Consider the following 24,822-nt stretch of genomic DNA (forward strand, 5'->3'; position numbering starts at 1 on the left):
GCCCCCGAGAGAGACAAGCCAGTCGAAGCAAGCAGGGTCACACCATCCAAAGTCAGAGGTAGAAGGCCTGGCCTTTGGCATGCGAACACAGAACGCTCATTTCCTGGGAGAAGAAATGGAGGCTTGGGGACAGGACGTGGCCCGCTAGCACCGGCACCAGCACCGGCCCCCCGTCCAGAGCTTCCCTCGCAACTGCAAACACCTCCAGAGACGCCCTGGTGCCCGGAGACCAAGAAAGGCTGTGGGTACCTCCCCCCCTTGCCAGGATCTCTGCTCAGAGGGACCCCAGGACTCACTGTTGTCTCTAGACAGTGCAGAAGAAGGGGACGCGGGTGAACTGACAGGAGAGCACTGCAGGGCAGTGGGGAGGCTGCCCTAAGAAGGCGGTGTCGGGGATGGGGGGGTGTGCGTGCGTGTGCGTGTGTGTGCCCGCTCACGAACGTGAAAAAGGGATGTCCATGGGGAAGGATGGAGACTGGTGTCCCACCCAGCCCAGAAGCCAGGGAAGTCAGGCCTGGACGAGTAGGGGTGGTGGCCACAGCCTCTTTCCTCTAGGACACACCTGCCCTGCCCTGAGGGAGGCTATTAGCCCTGTGATTAGTTTACTCCTTCCCTTGGGGGCCTTGGGCAAACGTTTAGACTGGGGCCTCCCTCTTCTCATTTGTCCAAATATTTGCAGCTTGTGGGGCATGTGGTCACTCTCTGAAAGGCTAAATTTGGGGCGGTTCTGGCTGAAACCATCTCCATCCCCTCAACACTGCCAGGGCCAAGCTGAGAGTCCCCAGCGTGTCTGGAAGCTCCTGGTGACATCCAGGTTGTTGGGAAAGAGAGGCCGGGAGTGAGAGGCTTGAGCAACTCCTTTTAGGGGAGCTCTGCACTGGGGACCCTGCCGCTGCGTCTCAGCTCCCCCGGCCACTCTGGGACAGTGTTCAGAGATGAGGACCCCGGGGCCTGAGCAAGGGAAATGGGACCCAAGCCGGTGACGCGGCGGGCGATGGTCTGAGCCCCACCGACTGGGTCTGCCTCCATCCTCCTCTTCACAGGGCCTTCCTCCGTGGTCGTCGGGTCGGCAGCCCAGGCGGTCGCGTTTCCTCAGCATCCTCGTGAGGTTGCCCTTGGCCGTCATTTGCTGAGCTCTTCCCCGGTCAGCAGCTGGGCTACTGCCTTCGCGCTCCCATCTGATAGAATTCTCCTGAGTCCCCCAGAAGGGGGTCTGACTTCTCCCATTTTACAGATGAGGCTACTGAGGGGTGGGGGGTCAGGTAACACACCCAAGGCTCATGGCAGAGGCAGAACCAGGCTGAAAGCCGACATGCTCAACCTGCCGCCTTCCAGACCACTCCCCAAGAGAGCTGCCACGCGACCTCGAAGCTGCCACGGGCTTCCAAGAGGCAAACGGGCCACGGGGCTGGCGGGACTCGGAACGTGGGAGCTGCGACCAGACTCGGTGGATGTTCAGCGCCCCTCTTCGCCAAGAAGCAGTATTCCTCCCCGGGGTGCCTTCAGGGCCTCGGGAAGCAGCGCCAGTGCCAGGCCTGGGGTGGGGGCACAGGCGAAGCCGGAAAGGGCTTGGAAGCACGGCTCGTCCTGCCTGGGGTCGCCTGGAAGCCTGAGCCTGTACTTACTTCTCCCTGCTAAATAACAGCTCTGGTTTCTGCTAAAAGGATTCATTCCCAGAGCACAATAATTTTCATCTCCTCCTTGCTACAACCCATAGTTTATGGCTAAATATACGCCATAATGAGCCACTGGCCTGATAGCGTCGTTAAGGAGATATTTGACCTCGGGTTTAATTGCAGGATGGAATAAATGGTTGGGCCCGCCAGCGCGCAGGCGAGTTCAGGGCTCCGCATCTGGCATCCGCTAGCCCCAGAGAAAAGCCCTGGAGAAAGTGATGCGGGCCAGGCCGGGAAAGCGGCTTTGGAGGCTCCTGGCCCGCAGAGTAGGGTGAGAGCCCAGGAGCCAGGTCGGGCGGGGTACCTCCCTGGCCCGACCCTGGAGCCGCCTGTGAGGGAGCCAGGGCAGCCGCTTGTCCCTGAGAGCAGCCCGCAGACTCGTCCCTCTTTAAGCCCAATCTTCTGCTTTCCAAAGCCCCCCAGAAGATGGCTGCCCCCATCCCCGCCGGCAGAACGCAAGGCCAGCGGGCTTGGCACTGGGCTCGAGATGCGCCTTGCCACCAAACTCAATAGACTAAGCACCAGTTTGAAGTGTCCCCAACATAAACTTCCGGCGTGCCTGGGGGCTGGTGACTGGTGAGGGAAGCTGGGGATGAGGCCGCCCCGCACCTGCAGAAAGCGCCTGCCACAGTGAGAGCTGGCGGGGCGGCAGGGAGGGGCCCGGAGGAGGAGGAGGAGGAGGAGGAGGAGGAGGAGGAGGAGGAGGGGGAGGAGGCGGCGGAGGGGGAGGGACTCGGAGCAGCAGCTGCATCAGGTCTCCCGCCTCTGGGCCCATGACCCCAGCACTTCTGCGAGAAAAATGTGGCCTGGCTGGAGCCTGTGACCCCCACCCTGGGCCTGGAGGACAGGGGCGGAGTGAGGCCTGCAGAAGCATGGCCCTCACCCTGGTCTCTCCTCTCGGATTTTTCCCTCGGCTGCACAATGTCAAGGCTACAGAACCCGTCAAGAGAATGTCAGCTGAACGCATGGGCTTGACAAACGGCAACTCTTTGAAAGAACAGGGAACCAAGAGCTGCGAATGAGGTTCAGTTTGCTCCATCTGGTGGCTCTTACCTGGGAGGGAGTGTGTTAGGGATTTTGAACAACCAGTGAGAGCTATGGGCTGCTACCCGCACTTCTGCACCTCCCACCTCCAAGATCCCTTGATCTAGTTAAACCCACACCTTGACCGGCTCCATTACCCAAGTGTCTGGAAGCGGACACAGACCTCACCTCCCAGCCCCAGTTTCCAGGGGTCGGCATGGAGCCATGAGGAGGCCCCTTAAACAGACATCCCCCCCACCGCAAGTCAGTGACCCCGATGTGGCACACTCCCTGAAAGTAGGGAGTACAACGAATGCCCGAAAGCAGCTCTCCTGCAGCTGGGAGTGCCCGCTTGCAGAACCTGACCTCGGGCAGGCAACTTCCCCGCATTTTCCCTTTTCCTTCAGAGACTGTTTCCTCGGTTCCCTGGACCTCGGCGCCACTTGGGCACTGGGTGGGTTACCCAGTCCGGGTGAGTGCGGCCTTCGAAGTGAGCTTCACCCCGGGGCACACGCGCTGGGAGATCCAGCTCGGAAGATGGAAGTGCCAGGCTAGGGTGTTCCCCCTGGGCCGCCACCTCCACCTGTGGCGGCGGCTGTGTGCCTGGAAGCCCTATCCTAAGCTGCGCCGAAGGAGAGCGCCGGCAGCGGTGGACTCACAAGAACAGTGTGGGGAAAAGCCAAGGAGATGTGTGGGGAAAACCAACCTCTCCCCCCCCACCGACATCCACCAGGAAAGGATCCAACAAGGCCTGAAATGTCCCACTGTTTCACTTTACCTGTGGAGACACTGCCGGGTAGTGTTTGGAAGACCCGGGTGTGTTTCCACGAAGAAAATTGGGGCATGGTGTCCGTCTCAGCCCTGCTGGCCCAGGCCGGCAACACCCACCTGCCTGGCCACAGCCACAGCCACAGCCACAGCCAGCAGCTCCGACTGCCTGGCCAGCCTCCCCTCAAGGTCAGATCGGCCGGGACCTGTCGGGCCGGTGCTTTCTCCTGCTCTTCCCATCCTCAGTCCTCACTAAGCTAAGAAAAGGAGGCACCAACGGTTTCCCTCCTGCAGAGGAGCAGCAGGCTGTGGGTGCCGGGGCAAACAGCTCCCTTGGGATGGGGAACCTGGAGCTCTCTCTGCCCACAAGAACATCCTGGGCCAGGAAGCAAACTGAAGAAGTGCGAGCTGGTTACATTATTTTTAAAATAAAGGAGAGGCAAGGGAAAGCCAGGCCCTGAAGAGAGAAGGGAGACTGAATGCATCCCCACTGGGGTGTCCCGAAAGACTTATCTGTGTGCGCTTCAAAAAAGGCACTGAAGGACACATATTAGGGTTTTCCTTAGCCCCAAAACCTGGTTATACTGCTGCGGGTTTTGGGGGCGTGACTGCGACCAGAGAGCTCCGGAGTACGGGCAGCGGGGGAGGAGGCAGGACAATTTCACCCCGGGGCCGTTCGGCAGCGGGTCGGAAGGGGGCTGTGCGCGCCCTTTCATTGGGCCTGGGACTCCAGCACCGCAAACGCCCCGCGGCCGCAGCACGGTCGGCTGTTTGTAATTCCATCCTTTTTTCATTAACATAAACACCACTTGAACAAAAATATACACGGCCACCTACTTCGCCAGGAGAGGCGGCCCAGCACCCACCGGCCGGCGCTCGCCCACCCGCAGGGTCCCCGCCCTAGTGGTGCGTCCGGGGCACCCGGGTCCACGAAGTCTACGCTGTGCGGGCCAGCCCGGGCTGCCTTTGCAGGCTTTGAAGCCTCAGGCCTCCAGGCTCTCCAGAGCCCCCAGCTCAGCGCGTCACCCGGCGGCGGCGGTTGCCGGTGCCCCACGGAGGTGCTGAGTTGTCAACCTAAATTCCTAGTTAAGCCTCTTGTTGATAAAGCCTCAGGGCAAATTGGTTCCTCTTTACCTGCCCGCCCCCCGGCCTCCGCCCTCACCCGCGCAGCGCTAATGCGGCAGAAGCCGGGCGCCGGCGGCCGGGCAGCAAGCTAATGGGAGTTGGAAGCTGCACCGTCTCCACTCAGCCAGACACCAGGCAAGGTGGAGGAAGGAGCTGGGGGCCCGGGGGACGGGCCACCTGGGACCTCCGTCCTGGGGTTGAAGGCCCACTCTTGCTGGGGTGGGCTTCTAGTGGAGGAAGCACAGCAACAGCGGCGGGGTCTCCGCCGCCCACTTCAGTGGTCCCGGCGACCCCCTGGTAGTTCTCGTTGGTGCTTCGGCGGCCCTGTTCGCACAGTCTGATCCCGGGTTAGCGACCTCCCGAACGCGCGCATAAGCGTGTGCGCGCGAGAATCTCCCGGACCAGAGCCCACCAGAGCCCCTCTGAATCCGGGTCTGCGTCGCCCTCCTCCCTCCCCCAACACCCCCCACACCACTAGTTAGACCCCGCTCCCGCTCGAATAAAAAATCAGGAGGGTTTTGGAGACCACAATCAGCCCGGCTCACCGAGGGCTCAGCTCGATCTACAGAGGCAGGTGGAGCACAGAGCCGGTTCTGGGGAGCTCTGCCTCCAAACCAGGTAGCCAGAATGGTCCGCTTAGTAGACCTTTAACGTGCTATTTCTCCTTCAGTCACTGCATAATCTTTGGCGTCCTGCTATTCTCCATCACCCTACAGACATGTTCCAGGCCATCTTGCAATTTAAGCGCAGTTCCCGGTTTTGCACAGGGAAAAAAAAAAAAAGCCCCGTTCGAGACATCTCGCTGCACGGACCTTAGCTCCAATCTGGGCGTCCCACTCTAGTGGCAACCTATGCTGTATCCAGAGTCCGGCGCAGAGACCCTTCCTCTCAGCCCCTCTCCCTTCGTGTGCTCTGGCTGCCGCAGGATCCGGGACCGGGCAGTCCTGCCACGGCCGGCCAAAGCGGGGCTCCGGGCTCTGAGGCGCACAGAACTGGTTTCCAGAAGGCGCTGATCCACGACTGCGAGTCCCCGGCGCTCCCCAGAGACCCCCCAGCCTCTCCCCTCACTCGCGCCAGCAGGAGAAGACTGAATCGGGCCAAGTGAGTGAGAAAGAGGTGCTCACTGCCACTACCCGCCCCCAACCCGACCCTTCCCGGGCTGGAGAGTTTTCAATTTGCCACTCCAGCGTCCCCCGCCAGCATCCAGGCGCGCACCCCCTCCCCCGGGATGGTCGAGGTAAAATAAACACCGCGTTCACGCAAGCAGAACCCATCATTTGCCCAAACCAAGATTAAAATAATTGCTTCGTCGCAGAACGAGAACAGTAGTAACCAGCCCATCCGGGGCTGCCCAGGACCCTCCCGCCGCTGGGGCCTCGGTGGACGCGCAGCGGCCTTTCAGCTCGGCCCGCCGGGACTCGGAGCAGGGGCACACCCGGGGCCCCGCGGGGGCCGGGGTCCGCTGGAGAGAAACCGGAGCACGGTGGCTGCTCCGGGTCGGTCGCACCGCCTCGGCCGAACGCCAGCCCTCGGCAATTCGTGTCTGGGAGGCGGTGTAACTCGCCAAACCGGAGTGAGTCTGGGCGGCTTCAAAGGACAGAGACACAGGCGCAGGGACAGAGCCAGAGAGGTTAGGGGCAAGCAGGCAGTGTGAGGGCAGCTACCCAGAAGCGCGGTCCGCAGAAAACGCTACTTTGCCAAAATGTGGAGAAAAACGTGGGGCAGTGGCCGGAGGGGCCGGGGGTGGGAGATCTATAAGTGGTCTCTTTAAAAAAGTGAATTTGATTCCTAATTGAGTTACTTTTCATAACGAATGAAATGGGTCTTAGCCCAATGCAGAGGGGTGGCGGTGGGGGGGGGCAGGGGGGTGACCCGGCGGGGTGGGGGCAGCAGTGCCTGTAGCAGCCGCGAGGACCTAACGTATTCTCAGACTTTCACAGAGAAAAGAAACGTGGGAGGAGGAGGGAGATAAAAGCGTCGACTTTGACCCTGGGAAGAGAACAAAATGTTTAAAATACTTTCAGGGATGCTTTTAGAAACAGCAGGTCTTACACATCTTCCGTGTTAGGGATAGAATTTTCGTAGGTAATTGCTAAATTATTAAGAAAAAAGGACCCGGGATAAGGATTAATTGGTGGCGGGCAGCGCCTGCAGATGCCCCGCGAAAGCCCGCTGCCCGGGGCAAAGAGCAGCGGGGGGCCAGGATCCTTATGGGGCGGAGTTGTTCAAAGATGGGGTGTACCGCAAACATTGAGAAAGTAGGTTTCAGAATAAAAGGACTAGAAAGTTTGAGTGACTACTTTGTTTTTTTCCTCTGTTGGATCTTTAATTCCGCCGCTTGGGAACAAGTCTAGCGTTGAGAGCACGAACAGGGGCCCGGCGCGTTTGAGATGAAGGAGCTCGGCCTGCCTTAGGCGTGGGGAGGAGGAAGAGCTAATCTCCCTTCGGAGAGAGCTGGTGCCTGCGCTGATCAGGACCGCACTCCCAGGAATCCCCAGGAGGTCCTGGGGAGCAGGAACCCTGTGGCCTCCAAAGAGCTGAGCTGGGGCTGCTCCAGCGTCTGCCTTGCTCCCAGTCCTCTGCCCCAATTTTGAGCCTGGGCACCCTGGGAGGGGGCAGTCTAGGAGCTAAGGGAGCACCCAGGCCAGCAACACGGACGTTCACCCTGGCGGAGGGCTCAGACCAGACACACAGTGCCAGGAAGTAGAATCGAGGCTGGCGGGGGAGGGAGGGGGTGGTCTCTGCAGGAAGCCTTGGATTTGCCCCTCCTTGTCTGGGGCGGGGGCAGTTATGGGGCTGTTATTTTGCTGTTAGGAGTGGTGGAAAGAGGGGGCAGTGACAGTCTCCCCTCTTCTTCCAGATTAGCCAACGGAGCCCAGAATTGGGACCCCTTATTGCTCTCACGGCAGGGAAGGAGGTATCTTTTAATGGGTCCCACATTTACTGAGCTCTCGCTGCCTGTGCCGCGCCTTGCTCTCCCGCCTGTGAAATGGGCTCCACCGCACCAGCAACTTACGCGGCTCCTAGCATGGTGCTGGACACGGGAGGCGCTCAGGGCTTCCCTGACCACAGCACTTATTCTCACTGCGTCTCCCCTGAAGAGATACCTTCATTTCTGCCATCATGCAAATGTGAAAGGGGGTCCAGAGAATTTAAGAAGCTTCCCAAAGGTCACACAGCTGGCCTGGCAGGGAGGCAGATCTCTAACTCAGGTCTTGTGCCCCGGGCAGCCCCCCCGCACACCCCCCCCCCCCCCCCCCCCCCGGCAGGGACTGGAGAGGGTGACCAGGGACTAGGTATGGCCAGTGGTGGGCAGGCACATCTGAGACCTCATCATTATTCTGTAAAAGAAAGTCCAATTCTGGGCCAGAGGCAGCTCCCCTCCAACCCAGCACTCTTCTCCCTGAGGCCGGCGCCACAATTCTAAGCCACTTTCACAACCGTCTTGCCCAGGGTAGCCCACTTCACCGATGACGATGGAGCCCACAGAAGAAGGGACCTGTCCCAAGTCACATGGGCTGATTCTCCAATTTGTGTTCACTCCACCAAAGCTCTGGTCCTGTCAAACCAAGTCCCTAGACAGGGGCTACATAGGCTTTTGGAACCTCCAAGAGAAAGGGACAAGGCATCTTAACCCCCTAGATCCGCAAACACAACGGCGGAGGGAGCACCCCCAGTAACAGCAACCCCAGTTAACAGTTACTCACGGGTCGAATCTTCTCAGTACCCAGGAGGAGCTACTGTCAACTGTTTTCGTACTGCAGATGGGGAGACCGAGGCACAGAGAGGCAGGGCCACCAGCCCCAGTCACCCAGCAAGGGAGCCAAGTCTCAATCAGGTGGAACTTGCCTTCCCAAAACCTCTCTCTGCCCTGGTTCCCACTCAGGACCCCCACCCACCTGACCACCCTCCCGGACCCGGCATGGGGCACTTCCAGCCTTTCTCAACTGGTCCTCAGTCCGGCTCTGTGGATGGGTAGTGACCTCAGCAGTTTCTCCATTTCAAAATGAAGAAACTGAGGCAACGGGAGATGAAACCAATGGTGGAGGCTCTCGGTTCTGTTCTGCCCCTGGCCTCCGTCAAAGGCTTTACTCACACACAGTCCCGGGGACACCGGAAGGGCCCCCAATACCCTCCCCACTCTCCTGGGAAAGCCCCACTCTAGGGCTAAAGGGAATGAGGCCCGTGACCTGCTCCCAGGAATACTGTCCTTGGGGAAACATCCGTGTCAGGGCGGCTGCTGACGGTGCCAGGAGCCCCAGAGGGAAATGTGCCCCGTGTGTGCTAGCTGAGAATGTGCCTCAAGTCCCCTCTCCCTCCCTCTCTCCCGGTCTCTGTCTCTCTCCCTCTCTTCTGCTCTCTCCCCTCCCCTCCTCCTCCCCCTCCCCTCCCCCCTCCCTCCCCCCTCCCTCCTTCTTACAAACATTCCTCACTCCAGTCCGGAGCTCCCTGCCCGCCTGACCCCGCTGCTGTTCCACATGCCCTCCTCCCCAAGCTGAACCCACCATTCCTCTAGTGTCTGTTCCTGTCTCTCTTCCCGGTGTGTGAACCGATTTTCCCACAATCGGAATATGCTTCTTGAGGTCCTTCTCTCCGTGTCTCTGACCCTCGGTGTTTCTGGGTTCTAATGACCAATCCCCCCGGGTCCCTCTCTGAGGAGAGGCCGGGTCCATGTGTTCCAGGCATTCCTGCCTTTCTGCTCTAGGTGCACAGGCCCAGCGGCCCAGCACCCCGCGCTGTTCTGACTTTCCGGGAGCTGGGCCCCCTCCCCTGCGTCATGCACAGACAAGAGTGGCCCCTCCGGTCCATCCTGCAGGAAACAGGCCCAGCAGAGCTATGCCAGTCCTCTGTGTCCACACACAGGTCTTTCCAGGGTCCTTGCAGCAGCAGAGTTACAACCCGGCTGGGACAAAAGGACTCAGCCAGACCACAGCGGATGTGTGGGAAGAGGGTGTCACCTCCATTTTCTGAGCAAACCCTGGACTATGGGCCGAGTCCCCCCCCCCCAGGCAGGTACAGCCCCTCCCTCCGACCATACCTCCCTTCCCAAGCGGTACCACAGCTGGCCAGATTTTGTTTTCTCCCCCCAAATAACACTTATTTTCATCATTTTTACCGCCCCCTGAATGGAAATAGAGCACCACTGCCTATAAATGGAGACCAATGGGCACATTCCGCCCGCACACTCGGGCCGGGAGCAAACTGCTGCTTTTGATTAAGGAACACATCTGAGCGTCTTCCCTGCGTCTCCCCACCTTGCCTGGCCCCCAGTTCCCTGACCTCACACTGTTCCAACGCCCTCCTCCTCACAGTGTGTGTGTGTGTGTGAGTGTGTGTCTGCGTGTGTGTGTTCTACTCTCCCTCAACTCAGAGAAACACAAAATACCTGGCCCTTGAAATTTAATTCATATTTTCCTTTTGGTGTGTTTCTTGTTGGAACGTCACACACAATGCATTTGCATCCCGCCCCCCCCCCCCGCCCCGCCCCGCCCCTCCCATCCCAGGATTTAATTCCACTGGGAGCCCCACCCTCTGAGTACGGGAGGGGCAGAGCCCCTTCCTCAGGCTGTACCTTCTGGGTATCAGTTTTCTCTCCTAACCTGTGGATCCTTTGCTGGAAAACTAAATCTGGGAGATAGCCCTCTCCCCCCACGCGCGCACACACACACGCGCGTGCGCCCGTGGGAGAAGGAACCCCTTTGCCCCAACTTTCTGAGCACAGCTGTCCAAGCAGAGAGCTTTAAAATATCCCGGGAGGCCTCCGTGGGAAGGAGAGCTGCGGGCGGCCCAGGCGTCCGGAATGGGAGCACCAGGACGTTCAGTGTCCCGGGAACAGTCTCCGTCTTAGAGCAACAGGCACTGCTAATGCCAGAAAACTCCCGAAAACCTCGCAGGGCAGAGAGCTGTAAATTCCTAGGCTGCCGTGCTGTCAAATATTTCACTGGAGAACGTCATGGAAAATGTGTACTTTTGGGTAAAGTGCCCACACAGAGGGGCGAGCTCAGGGCTACAAGAGCCCAGGCACAGACTTTTTTTCCATGAATGTGTACGTGTCTCTAATGTGCCGCTGAGCGGGGACGACTATCTGTCAGGGCCGGGCGTGTGGCTGACTCGCCCCACAGCTGCTCCTCCCGACGAGGCCCTGGTGGTCCCCAGAGGTGAGGTTTCCAAGCCCCGTCTGTGCAGAGGGCACTCTCTCCTCCGCACCTCAGGGTCCCTCGTGGAGAGCCTGGGAGGCGGGGGCCAGAATATGGTTTGCTGCTGACCAGAGGGCAGAACAGGGCCGTGGGTTTAGAGTTTGGCTGGGTGGCCCTGAGTACAGGTGAGGACCGCCCCCGAGAATGAGGCGGGCACTGCGCTCGGCTTCCAGGCGGCCGCAGCTGTCCCCTGCACTGGGGCTCTCTGCAGTCGGTGCTCATTCCACAAGGTCCAGAGCCCACGGCCTCTTGTGACGGACACAGGAGCACATCATCGCCACGTCTCGAGTTCACTCGGAGAACCACCCACCCCTGCCAGCAGGACGAGGTGCAGAAAAGTCACTCCACTGCCAGAAGAGTAAAGTTGGAGAGTCGCTCCCCTTCCGAGACGGGGCCTGAGACGGGGCAAGGAATGCCTCCCAGAGCCGCAGTTTTAGGTGGTAGTGACCGGCCGGGGCACACAGGCCCGGGTGTTAGCGGCGTGACCCCTGCAGGGTCGCGCCGTGTGTTAGATCACACGCGAAGCCCCGACATCTGTCTGCTCTGTGATTCGCGCTCCAGCAACCACGCTGGCTGCCGAGTCTCCTCGCCTCACCGTGTACCCAGGACGCCTCTGGTGCACCAGCGTCTCTCCCACGATGCCCTGTGTGCACGCGCACCAACGCGTGCGCGCTGTACAAGGTTCGTGCGAGTCGCCCATGAGGACACATGCAACCCTGACAGCGGTCTACGGAATTCTAAATCACGTGGTCCGAAGAGCCTCTGCAGTCCCGCGTCCGAGCCCACAGCCGCCGCGTGCGAGGGATGTGCTGCGCTGCACACGGTCCGGGACCGTCCCTACGTGGAACACCGCAGAGTACACTCGCATATTCTACACACATACCCAGTTCTACTGACCGAATCTGACAGTAGCCGCACAGGAAGCTACCGCACCACCCTCCTGTCCCCGGAGCCTCCGCACGGATGCGAGTTAGATGTGTGTTCTTCAGGCTCTTCTGTACACACAGACCCGGTGATACACACCTGCCGACACGGCAGTGCCCACAGGACACGCCGGCATGGACCTCATCTTACTCTACTCCGGGCCTTTTTATTGCAGGTTTCTCTCTCTGTCTCTCATTTTTTTTTTTTTTTAAGTAAACTTCCCAACGTGGGCCTCAAACTCATGACCCTGAAATCAAGAGTCACATGCTTTACCGGCTAAGGCAGCCAGGCACCCTGTGTCCTGCGCGGTCCGCCTCCCCGGGAGGACATTCTACACGTTGGCCAGCATCATATGTGTGCACATCTGGCGCCTGCAGAGAAACATCCCACGCATTTTGTGCACAAATCATCCTATTAGCTGGGGGTGGGGGGCGGATGCTCTGTCTCCTGACTCTGACATTTCTCCCCACAGTCCCCTGTCCCCAGGGTCACATTTTTCAACCACAGATACCTCACCACCGTCCCCAACTCCAGACCTCCCTACTGACTCTGCCAGGCCAGGTGGCTTCCGAAACTGCCCAGTGGCCACCTCCGGTCTGGGCCCCGCCTGCCCTACCTTCTGTTGCCTTTGGACACCGCCTGGAAGGGGTTGGAGGGAGGAGGGACAAGGGAGGCTCAGGCCCCTCACTAATGCAGAGCAGGGATAGTGGGGGACAGGGTGGCTGCCCTCTCGGTGGGTGGTCGGCTGCTGCCTGCGCCCCAGCCCCCTCCCACTGGGCCGGCACAATCCGAGCTGGATCTGGTTCCCTGCTCGGGTTACGGCGCACTCTCCGCCAGGGCGGCTTCACTTAAGCAATTAGCCAGTAAAAATACCTTGGGTTTGGGGAGTGGGAGACCCGGCAGGCTTGTCTGTTTTTACACCCCCCTACCCCAATGTAGGATTCCTGGGGCCAAAGCTGGGGCGTAGATCTGATTTGGGATGGGAAGGGTGTCTTTATGGATCTTTAAGCTAAGAGCAAAAGCTGCCCACATCCCTGTCTGTATTTTCTTCACTGTCCCATGGGCTGGGCCCCTGGGACTTTGTTTCCGTCTCTACCTAAGTCTTTCTCTGTACAGGCTCAACGCCTGCAACAGCCCTGAGAATAGGTGCCGTCATTTGTCCCCTTCTTAGATGAAAAACCTACAGTACACAGCATGATTACAGCTAACGATACTGTTAACATATGCTTGAATGTTGCAAGAAAGGAAATCTTAAATGCTCTCACACACAAAAGAAACAGTAACTACGTGACGGGATAGAGATGTCTTAAAGGAATGAGGAGGGCATGGTGGTGATAATTTTGCAACACATAAATGTATTCAATCGGCACACCGTATCAACACACTTGAATTTACACAATGTTATGTGTCTATTTTATCTTAATAAAGCTGTTAAAAAAAAAAACAGCCCACAACCACCTCCCCTTACCAATAAACGAAGGCACAAAGATTTTATGCAACATCCGTACAGGGTGAATGCTGCATTCAAATCCGGATGTTCCCAGTGTGCGGGCAGAGGGTCTCTGGCTTTTCCACTGCAGACCCTGGCTCTCCCTGTGGCTTAACTCCTGGTTCCTGGGACAGCTCTGAATTTGCATCCTGGCTCTGCAGGGTGACCCAGGGCCTGGGATAACCAGAGCTGGGGACACATCTGTAAAGGGAGGGATAATATTGACCTCTTGGGGGCTTCTGTGAAGAGTAAACAAATATCCTTGGGTCATTTAACCTTGGTCCTGGGCTCATAGATGGGAGGTAGTGGGTTCATGGACAGGCTCCAGCTCTTTGGTGAGACCTGGAAAAACCATTCTATGAATGTCGCAGGTATGCGCCTTGCCTTCTGGGGTTGGGAGGGTAGAGGGGGTCTGGTTTTCAGTGGTCTGTCAAAAGGGATTCACAGCCCATGGAAAGGTTAAGAACATCCAAGGGGTGTTGATAAGGCAGCGATCAGCACCTGGCGGCCAGTAGTCCGGTGTGCAAAGTCCTGTTCCTGACACTGCGTCTGCGACAGCTGCTACGATTTCATCGCCGGCTCCCCAAAGGACCTCTCTGCGCCTGTGTGCCTGGGAAGCCAGGAGCTGGCATGGGGGTGCCCCAAAAGCTTTTCTAAACTCACTCTCTCTACACTCCACCTGCGCTGAAGCTTCTGGGGGAGGGTCTCCTCTTGGGGGTAGAGAGAAAAGATGGAGAGGTCTTCCCTTGGCAGCACTGGCTAACCCAGGCTAGGTCCCTGGTGGGCCTCAGTTTCCCCACTTCAAAATGCAAGATCAAGTGATACTTCTCCGGCTAACTTGAGAGCTGAGAGCCTCCTCTCTGAGCACACAGAAAAGCCCTCCTTGCTATGGATGTGGTTTTTCCTAGAATTGGAGGGGGGTCCCCTACAAATTACAGAGCTGAGAGCTCATTTCCCCTCCGCTCCTTCTCACATTCCCACGTTTACCTGCCTCCTGGGTGGAGATCAGGGCTTGGAAAGAGCCTCCATCTGCTGCGTTGCTGAGGATTCCAGCCACTCAGCCCCTGTCCTTGGACAAGGTAACTGCTGCCCCTTCCCTGCAAAGTCTGGTTTGCTGTCAGAGCCCGAGGGGCAAGTGGAGGCCAGGCAGGGCCCCAAGTCCACACTTCCTCCCTAGGAAGGCAGGAGCTCCCCCATCCCAAAACACACAGGAGCCCCCAGGGGAGCCAGTGAAAGACCCCCCATGTGCTGGAGGGAGGAAATGATCTGGGGTTTAGCCAAAGATGGCATCTGAGGCCCCTCCCAACTGGAGAGGACCCAGGAGGGAAGAGGCTACTGGGAAAAAATCTCCCGCAATTTCAAGTCTGTAGAGCCCCCTCACTTTGAAGGCAGACTGTCAGACTAACGGAGGCACTGCTCCCGATTTCTGAGAGCCTGAGAGCCGCAGGGTACTGCTGCACCCTTAGCAGGCTGGGGAATGGGGCAGCCTCTCCCTCAGGCCTCTCGACTGAACGCCAGATGTGCTCCCAGCAGCTGGCGGTAGCGACCCTTTCTCGGAACTTCCCTCCCAGCACCGCCAGGGCCTCCTAGCCTGCAGCTGCCGTTTAGCAAAAAATAAAAAATAAATTAAAAAAGTGATGGAAAGAGAACGTAGTAAGAACGCGTGCGAGCGTGGACATGTGTACCCGCGAATGGAGCGGCTGTGCGTGGGCGAACGCGCAGTGCAGGAGTGTGTGCGCTTCACCGACCGCGTGTCCTCTGCGGAGGGCAGGCCTGTGCTTTCAAGCGAGGGTTGGGGCGCCTAAGCTGTGTGAGGGGTATTCACTAAGGCGCACTGGCGGCTACGCGCCGGCTCAGGGTCTCTGAGATCCGTGGATGCCGGCTGGGCCGTGTGAAATGGGGGTGGATCCGCGGGTGCGCATTCTCCTGCGCGAAGATACAGCCACACACAAACTTGGTCACATCCCACGCACCCTTCCCCTAGGCCGGGGAGCCCGGCGGAAGCGGAGTGCGGGGAAGTAGACTCCATCGGCTTCCGCGAGCGCCGCTCGGCCTGGAAAGCTAGCGACCGCTGGGCGCGTTTCGCCTTGAGACCCCCAGCTCCTCGCACAGACGTGCCAGGCGCCCCGAAGGCGACGAGGCGTCTACCGCCGAGGCTGAAGGCGTCTGAGCAAGGAGGGGGGACAGCGGGGGACAAGGAAGCCAGAGAAACCCGAGAGGACAGTGGGCTTTGAAAAGCGCCGCGGGGCAGGCGCGCTCTGAGCCTCCCGGCACTCCCGGCATCTGTGTTTTGTCCAGGCTCCTGCCAGGGCAAGGCATCTAGGCTCCCCGAGACGACCCTGGAAAACGGCCCTCTCCTCCCTCCGCCCGACCCAGGGCCAGGGCCAGAGAGGCTGGGCTCGGTGTCCTGCAGTCAGCGCGCGAACAGCACTCACCTGGGTCCCCGCTTGCCGTGTTGCGCCCAGCTCCTGCGCGGTTCCGCGCTCGGCGCCACTGTCCTCCCCCCCAGCCCTAGCCCGCACCCCAGCACCGCCAGGGAAGGCGTGCGTGCGAGCCCCCTGCTGCGGACAGCCTGGCGCGAGAGGGCCGCCCGGGCCTGTGCTCCCCGCCCGCGCAGACTGCTTTCCGGAACCTGGCCTGGCGCGCAGTGTCAGAGGCCCCGCGGCGGCGGCAGGCCGAACCCACAGGGGCATTAGGCCAACTCCCCCCGCGCACGCGGAATTCTCTATTATTATTATTAAAGAATCCCCAGAACGTGTTTACGTTGAGCCGTATAAACTTCCTGCCAGGGCCTTTACCATCTATGAGAAATCGGAACCTGTTCTTGGAAAGTGGGGACACCGGAGCTGCGGGGCCAAATGGGCGGATTTTCATTGTGTGCGTGTGTTGGGGGCGGTGGGGACCGGGTACAATGTGGTTCAGATCCGAACGTGGCTAGTGGCCACGTGAATGAGAATTGGTGAGAATGTAAGTTCCTGTGGTCTTATTCTGTGCGGGTGAGTGAGCGCATTACTTGGGGCGCACGTGCCTGAGCGAGGTGTGTGCGTGAGTGGGAAGGCACGCGTGAGTATGAGAAGGCACACAGGAGTATGAGTTTTCACTTCTGACTCTTCGTAATTTGCCGGATTTGCACGTGCACCAATGCATGCGTGTGTGCGCATGAATGAGCAAATGAGCGGGGCCGCTTGTTCCGGGAAGCCCGTGTGGTTTCGGCCCCCACAGGGCCGGCGGTTCTCACTCGCTCCCGCCCGGTCGGCGGAGCCCGAGACAAAGCGGCAGCGACCCGCCCTGAGCTTTCGTTTTCCGCCCGTGCTCGGCTCCCGCGGCTGCCCGCCTGCTCGCGCGCTTCTGGGCGAGTCCAAAAAGTCCCAGGCGCAGCGCAGTCCTTCCCGGGGCGGGGAGAGTGGGTAGGCGGTCCCTCACGGGAACATACGCCCGCTGGCCGCGGGGACCCGTGGCCGAGCCGGCTGTGCCCGCGGTGGCCACGGCCCGGTACCCGCTGCCGCCGCTGCAGTTGCGATCTGCCACCCGGCTGTGCGCGTCCGGGGAGACCCGGGGTGTCCGCGCCTCCGAGCGGGGAAGGCGGGGAGCGGGGGGGGGGCGCTGCGCAGAACGGGGCAGAGCCGCGGGCGGAGGGCGCATTAACACTTGCTAGCCAGGTTGGTGGAGGCGGGGCGGTTTTGCTGGCGGCCGCGGGGCGCCGAGGGTGGGGGCCCTTTAAGCGCCCACAGACACTGGCCGGAGGGGGGCCGGGCGGGGGGGGAGGGAACTCCTGGAGGGTCTTAGGCCGGCCCTCAAGACGCCGCAGAGAGAAGATGCAGTGAGGGCGGCCTGGCTGGAGCCGTGGAGCCGAGCGCCACGGGTGGCAAGGGCCAAGTGCTGTTCCCCGCGGGGGCGCACGGCCGCAGGCCCCAGAGGTGGTGCCTTCCCCAAAAAACCGGCGACGGAGGTGGGGGGGCTTCCTCGTGGCCACTGCCGGGGCTGCAAAGAGGCTGCCCCTCAGCCTCTGTTGGGCTCCTTCCCTAGTGGGAGGGCGGGAGGGAAAGAGGGAGGAGAGAGAGGAGGGGGAGGAGGAGCTGGGGAGAGGGGGGCTCCGCGCCAACCGCCGGCGGATCCAGCAGCTCCTCGGGGAGGACGGGTGGGCGGGGGAGGGCGCGCCGAGGCCCGCTCCGGAGAAGTGGCCGCGGATGACGGCAGAGGTGCAGCCAGCCCCGCGCGCGCAGCCCCCTCCCCCTCCCCCTCCTCTTCCTCCTCCTCCTCCTCCTCCCGGCTCGTCGGCGGCGCAGAGCAGCGGCGGCAGCGGCGGCGGCGGCAGCAGCCACCCGATGTCTTCGGCGCCCGAGAAGCAGCAGCCACCGCACGGCGGCGGCGTCGGCGGCGGCGGGGGAGGCGGCACGGCCATGGACCCCGCGTCGTCCGGCCCGTCCAAGGCCAAGAAGACCAACGCCGGCATCCGGCGCCCGGAGAAGCCGCCCTACTCGTACATCGCGCTCATCGTCATGGCCATCCAGAGCTCGCCCACCAAGCGCCTGACGCTCAGCGAGATCTACCAGTTCCTGCAGAGCCGCTTCCCCTTCTTCCGCGGCTCCTACCAGGGCTGGAAGAACTCCGTGCGCCACAACCTCTCTCTCAACGAGTGCTTCATCAAGCTGCCCAAGGGCCTCGGGCGGCCTGGTAAAGGCCACTACTGGACCATCGACCCGGCCAGCGAGTTCATGTTCGAGGAGGGTTCCTTTCGGCGGCGGCCGCGCGGCTTCCGAAGGAAATGCCAGGCGCTCAAGCCCATGTACAGCATGATGAACGGGCTCGGCTTCAACCACCTCCCGGACACCTACGGCTTCCAGAGCTCTGCCGGCGGCCTCTCGTGCCCGCCCAACAGTCTGGCGCTGGAGGGCAGCCTGGGCATGATGAACGGCCACTTGCCGGGCAATGTGGACGGCATGGCTTTGCCCAGCCACTCGGTGCCACACCTGCCCGCAAACGGCGGGCACTCGTACATGGGCAGCTGTGGCGGCGCAGCGGCGGGTGAGTACCCGCACCACGACAGCTCGGTGCCCGCCTCCCCTTTGCTGCCTGCAACCGCCAGCGGGGTCATGGAGCCCCACGCAGTCTACTCAGGCTCCACTGCCGCCTGGCCGCCCTCGGCCTCTGCAGCCCTCAACAGCGGCGCCTCCTACATCAAGCAGCAGCCCCTGTCCCCCTGCAATCCCGCGGCCAACCCCCTGTCTGGCAGCCTCTCCACGCACTCCCTGGACCAGCCGTATCTACACCAGAACAGTCACAACGCCCCAGCTGAGTTGCAAGGTGAGTGGGGAGACCAGGGCTGTCCTAGTCCTGGGGGACTCTGACATCTGTCAGTGCACGGAACCCAGCCCCCAAACTGCTGGCCGCCGTGGGCGAGGGCTCCTTGCCACTTCTGTGGGGTGCCAACCCCACTACTCCGGGGAGGCCCCAGCTCTCCAGAGTATCTCTGTCCCACACGCCGCCCTTTGAATGGTGGCAGTTTAGGTCCAGATAATTGTTCTCCTCTTGGGCTCCATCTCCTAGCCGCTGGTGGTCCCTAGCTTGGCCAAGCGACCCCTTTCTAACAAAAAGACTCAGACCCCGATATTCTACATCTCTTTCATCTCTTTAAGCCCTTACCCCCCTCACGCCTCATCAAGTTCCCAGGATAGAGCCCAAGCCCAGTCTTGGCCAGCTGGCTGGGCCTCCCCTGGAATCGCCACCGGAAAGCTGCGTGGACAGAAAGGAAGAGTTAGGCCCGAAGCTGCCTGGGCTGGGTGCTCAGCGGCCCAGCAGCCCAGCCTCCCAAGGAACCAAGGCTGGCTGTGGGACGGCTGAGCTGGGGGACATTTTGTAGGGATAGAGGCAGAGAGGAGCTGTGGCCAGGCCCAGAGCAAGAGTTAGAGGCGCAGGCCCCACAGACTCTCTGTTTCCGAGGATCCGGGCTTTGTGTGGCAGGTACACTCCTCCCCGCCCCTCCGAGGAGGAGATGCAGCAGAGTGCGCCCTTCGGGCCTCTCCTCTCTGCACCCACCAGCCTCTCCCGGCCTGGTTCTGAAAAGGGCGCTCAGGAGCTCAGCAGGGCCTGTCAGGGCTCAGCTGTCAGCTGCCCCCGCGAGACAGGAGCGGGTCCGGTGGTTGGAAGGCCGGAGGGCCGTCTCTCCGCAGGGATCTCCTGGCTGGGGCTGTTTCAAACTCCCAGGCTCTGGCTGCCTCTCCGCCCGCTGCGGGGAGGGAGCTGTTCTCGGAGGGGCCCTTCCCCTGGGGAAGGCTCCAGCGGCACCAGGGCCTCTGCAGGCTTTGAGGTTGGGAGGTAGATGCCCCAGGGCCCGGCACAGGCCTTGGGCTGGCCATGGAAGCGGAGGCCAGACTCTCCTTGAGATCTGCTGGCCCGTGAGAGCCTCCTCACCCCTTCCCCTTCAGCCTCAGGGAGCCCCAGCCTGGAGCTCTGATGTCCGAGGCGATAGAGGCCCCCACAGTGGGCACCCAGGGAGCAGCGGTCATCCCTGGGGTCCTGGGATCTTGTGCTGGAGCACAGAGCCCAGGGCCTGGAATCTGGGGCTGCCTGGACCCGCCGAGGCCGGAACTCTGGGAGTCTGGCACCTCGGTGGGGCGTAGGGAGGCAACAGAGCCCTGCGCTGGGGCCCTGCGCTGGAGCCGGGTGGCGCTGCTTCTCCGCCTGGAGCCCTGCGTCCCTGACCCTAACTCTGCTCCCTGCCCTCCTCTTGCCTCCTTCCCAGGCATCCCGAGGTATCACTCCCAGTCCCCCGGCATGTGTGACCGCAAGGAGTTCGTCTTCTCCTTCAACACCATGGCGCCCTCGTCCATGCACTCGGCCGGCAGTGGCTCCTACTACCACCAGCAGGTCACCTACCAAGACATCAAGCCCTGTGTGATGTGAGACCACAGCGAGCAGGCCCCACCGGCCCGGGCGGCCTGGCGCAGGGACCTGGAACGCATTGCAAGAAACTGCTTTATTCTTGAGGTATAACCATAGGCAGAAGACGAGGGTTTGACCCCTACCCACCTGGATTATTTGGAAAGAAATCCCCAAGGCAAAGACGCAGCACGGTGGTCAGCACCTCCTCCCCCACTTCTTCAAAAGATTAACAAATGGTGGCTGTGGGGTCCGTCTGACCGCAGCTGTTGGTAAATAAGTATCTGGTTTTGATCCAGTTGAAGGCGGCCGAGACGGTGCTGTGTTGGGGGGACCCTCAACATCTAAACGAGAATTCTGCTGAGGCCTCTCCCCGCCTTCCCTCCAATGGCAGAAGTGGGGGAAGGTTTTCAGAAGAAAGGCCAACATGTGAGACCATCATTATCAAATACTTTATTTTTTCGTTGAGTATTTATCTTTTTATTTTTAATTTTTTTTGAAAGAATGTCTTGGAATGCGCAAGTCTCCTCTTAGAGCCGTGTTTTGCAGGGAAGGGGGGGCAAGAAATCCCATCTCCCTCCCCATCTCCGAAGCCCTCCAGCAACCGCAGGTGGATCTTTGTGCGGACTTGCATTTCCGAAGCCACTGTTCCTCTTACAAAAAGAAACCGGGAGGAGCCCAGCAGCAGGGGCTCCCGGGCCTCTGCCCTCCCCTCACTCCTCCTTGGCCTTCTCTACAGTCCTTTTGGTTTTGTTTCCGACTGCATTTTGACTTTTTCGGCGGGTGTTCGTCTCACAAGACCCAACTGTCTCCCGATCTCTACTGTAAAAACGTGCTGGCGGCAGAGCAAGGGGAGCACCGCGCGGCGCGGGGACAGGGAGGCCGGTGAGCGCACGGATTCAGGATGGCGGCGAAGGCGACGCAGAAAGGTTAAGGCACTTTTTTAAACTATAGCAAGGCTCATCCTGTTATTTATTCTACTTTCTTCCCTAATAATCGAAACACCGCATCGGCTCCTCCGTTTATCAGTATTAATGGTGTAAGTTTGTTGGCAATATTTGCCGCGTAGAAATTTTTTTTTAGAGGTCCATTGTAAATTTGAAACAAAGTCCAATCTGTGTAAAAACAAATTTCCATATGTTTATATAAATATATATATAAAATGAAGGACTAGCCCTTTTTTTAGTATTTGGCTGCTGGGGTGCAGCGTTTGTGACACGTATTTTAAATTTCCTTCTGCACTGTATAAAATGACAATTCGAGGATGTTTTGCCTTTTGTGTATTTTTTCCTAAAAAAAGAACAAAAATAAAAATGTATAACATTTGTACATGGCCTTTAACATTGTATCAGCTAGAAATAAAATCACATGAGTATTTTATTGGGATTGGGATTGCAGAGTATCTTCTCAACCCCAGTACACACAGAAATCAGCTTGGCCTGGCTAGCCTTTTTTTATGTAAAATGTGGACGTCTCTGAATCCCTCTTTCTTTTCTTCTCTCTCTCTCCCTCCCCCTTTTTTTCTTCTTTCCATCCTTCCTTCCTACTGACGTGAAATCTGGACGTGAGGAACTATTTTTCTTGGCTTCTGTTTTTTAAGAAGAGCCCTCTGCCCCTCTAAATGTCATTTCTTGTTTGAAATACATAATCAGATGTTGAAAGAAAAACTGTGCCCCTCCTTTCCCCAGGGAAAGCCATATAGATATAAGTGTATATATGATTTTTTTAAACTTTTTTTTTTTTTTTTTTTTTTTTTTTGGCCACCAGTGAGAGTTTTACTTGGAGTTTCAGGCTTTACTGTTACCATTTTCTGGCGGTTATAAATTATGAAACAACTTTATTTTTTTGTAGAGTTTTGTTTTTGTTTTTTGAGGGTTTTTTGTGGTTTTTTTGTTTGTTTGTTTGTTTGTTTTTGGTTCTCTATACTTGTTTTTCCCCAACTCACAAGTGAGTAAAATATAAGTAAGAAAAAGACCACTGGTGTGAGAGCAAGGTGACAAAAACATTTCCATTCAGGAACATTTCCTCCAAAGTCACTGTGGCGGGGGAAACACGGTTTAAAACCTGTGTCTCTAACGGACCACCCTCCTTCCCTACCGATTCCCGCCTACCTAAGAAAACAAACAGTAAAATCACATTGTCCGTGCGGCCATTCAGGACCCACCGCAGTTTCTCCGCGTCGTGGGGTTGCGAGCCTCTGAACCTGGTTCTTCTCAAATTTGACATTTTGGACATGAGGGTAATTTCTCCAGTGCTCTGTTACATCAAAATTATCAAACTCGCCTAGGCAATTAATGTCCCAAACTAACCGCTGTCTATAAAACCGAGATAAAGAGTACAGGAAAAGGCTGGTGACTCCATCCCTGGGGTCTCTGGTGGGCCGAAGCGACGGGGCTGGGGTCTCCCTGCTCAGCAGGCTGCCGCCCACACGCCCCTAGTCCTGCGCTCCGGGAGCATGTCTGCAGCGAGCAGCGACGGCACTGTCCCTTCTGGGGTGGACGCCACCACAGCAGCCCATCAGATCGGTGCCCAGGAAAACAAGGCCGGAGAAAATCCCGCGGGCCTCCAGTGCAGAAACCGCGCTCTGCTCGCATCCAGGCAACAGCCGCAGGCAAGAGTGGGTCCTGTCCTCCCTCCCGCGCCACGGAGACTGAGCCCCAATTAGGACCTAGGTTCTGGGAAGTGGGGTTGATTAGGAGAAACCCAATGCCTGCCCAGCCGGCAAGCTCCCCAGTCTCCAGCAACGTCTCCAGCCTCTGCGCCCACTCTTTTGCCCCCACAGGACCGCCAGAGATCTACTGCGCGCCCGGACCAGAGACGAGCAGAGGCGAGCCCCGGCTTCCTGCTCCACTCCCCGGCGGCACCTGCGTCTCTGCGGGCTCTCCCATCGCTCCCACATCCTGGCCTGGCTGCGAAGGAGGCACGCAGAGGGGCTGGTGCAGGAAAACCGGCCAGGGACCCATAGGCTGGGCCTGGCCTCCATCTCCCAGTCTGACCCCGTGCCTGGGGATGAGAGAAAAGCCGCCCCCTCCCACCCCCAGGAAAGCTTGGCTCGGAAAGGAGGCAAAAGGGTCTCTGCAGCCATGACACTGCTGTCGCTGCTGCTGCTACTGGTGCCTCGTGGAAACTGCTTGTTTGGGTTGCGTCTTCCCCAGGGCCCGTTTCCCCTGATTTGCAACGGGTCCAGGGGCAAAGCTCCGACCGCCTGCACAAGAATGTGCTGTGCACGTACAAGCAGCAATCTTAGAAATGTAAAGGCATTTCTGACTCTATTGCAAAACCATGTGCGCTTTGTGCATTTGTATCATTCTACCGTAGGGACATCCTAGGTAGAACTAATTCATAAAACCTGAGCATACCTCAGTGGGGGGGCGGTCTTGGAACAATGCAGTCAAGCTGCTCTAAGTGTATGAATTCCACCCCCCCCCCCAATAAAATGCCTGGAGGTAGGAAGTCGCAAGGGTAATGCCACAGGATTTCTAATTGTGGATTACACATCCCGGGACGCCAGGGTTCTGCTTGGGGAGAGGGGCTGACGTCCTGGGTGTACCCAAGCCTCAGCAGCTGGCCCATCGCAGACCCAGCAGCAGAATTGTCTTGGCACCCTCCTCGATGCCCAGTCCCAGGCGGGAAGGAACTGCAGGCCCAGCCAGTCCTCACCCCATGGAGCTCCCTCATGCCCACCTCTGGTCCACAACTGGCTAGAAGGCACTCAGGAAATGTGCCTCTGATGAGAAGATGCCTGGCCCCCCTGTGCCATCAAAGCCCACCTGTCCCAGTTTTCTTCTCCCTTTGCAGCTGGAGAGCTAGGGACAGGAAGGGAGGAGGGGGTGCATAAAGGCCTGGCTCCCTGCCTTCCAAGCACCCACCAGCTGGCAGCTATTCCAGAGACAGTAGAGACGAAGCTACACAGTCTCTGCCCTGCCACCACCATACCTGGGCAAGCCCTACCACCTCTGAACCTCAGTTCATCTCTAGCGATACTGACCTTATGACTTATGAAGGGCAGTGGCAAATGTCCTTAGGAGTTCTGTGGTCCCAGACAGGAATGGTCACAAGACCCGCCCTGCTTCCCTAGAGATCTGTCGAGGGTGCAGGGTGCGTGTGGGGAAGGGTGTGTGCCACACAAACGGCAAGATTCTGCACTTCCCTAGAGCCTAGACTGGAGGCTTTCCAATGAGTGCACAGTCTGGGAGCCACGGAGCTCCCCACCTTCTAGCACCCTGCACCTGGAGAGACCCTGCCCCCTTCCCAGGGAGGACCTCTCAACCTCCAGGCCAGAAGACCCCTGCGCCCAATGACTTCATTTCTGATGGTGGTTCTCAGTGTGGAACTGCCCTCATCAGAAACACGCAGGGCGTCCACTCAAACTGCAGACTGGGGAGCATGGCATCGAGAGCTACCTGACTCGACTCTCTGGAAGTGGGACCCAGAACTCCAGTATTCACAGATTCCCAGGGGTCCTGGTGACTGCTTGAGTTTGCAGTCTCTCCCCCAGTGTTCTCTGGACTCCTGAGAAAAGCCCGGGTGAAGGAAGCTCAGCGCGGCCTCTGCTGCCCCCTCCCGCCCAGCTGCCATGGCGGCTCCAAGTCCAGACATGCAGCGGATGTTTGTGCTCACCAGGCAGGCTGCATGCTGGCCACGGAAAGCCCTCTTCCCACACACCCTTCTGCCCTTCTTGGGATTCCCTTAGGGAGGTCCTAAGACTACTCCCGCCTTCCAGAGGCAGGAACCAGGCATG

At 59.1% G+C, this 24,822-nt stretch overlaps 2 protein-coding genes across 5 annotated transcripts in view; one reads left to right on the forward strand and one right to left on the reverse strand.

The window, feature by feature from the left end:
• The window catches only part of LOC116578735, a 414,337-nt gene extending 398,370 nt beyond the window's left edge, over positions 1-15,967 (reverse strand). For 2 of the 4 annotated variants that reach the window (XR_004281028.1, XM_032323162.1), the window contains exon 1: positions 15,638-15,933. The gene's annotated coding sequence lies outside the window, so the exon portion shown is untranslated. Of the gene's footprint in view, positions 1-15,637 lie in introns of all 4 variants that reach the window. The other 2 variants (XM_032323160.1, XM_032323157.1) reach the window with 2 other exon arrangements.
• A 100-nt stretch (positions 15,968-16,067) lies between these two features.
• FOXF1 (forkhead box F1) lies at positions 16,068-21,410 on the forward strand. Its single transcript, XM_032323152.1, has 2 exons — positions 16,068-18,506; positions 19,945-21,410. The coding sequence occupies exons 1-2, from the start codon at positions 17,390-17,392 to the stop codon at positions 20,103-20,105; spliced, it is 1,278 nt and encodes a 425-aa protein (XP_032179043.1). The 5' UTR covers positions 16,068-17,389; the 3' UTR covers positions 20,106-21,410.
• The last annotated feature ends 3,412 nt before the right edge of the window (positions 21,411-24,822 follow it).

The sequence above is a fragment of the Mustela erminea genome, chromosome 19, assembly GCF_009829155.1.
Source record: "Mustela erminea isolate mMusErm1 chromosome 19, mMusErm1.Pri, whole genome shotgun sequence".
Classification (NCBI taxonomy): domain Eukaryota; kingdom Metazoa; phylum Chordata; class Mammalia; order Carnivora; family Mustelidae; genus Mustela; species Mustela erminea.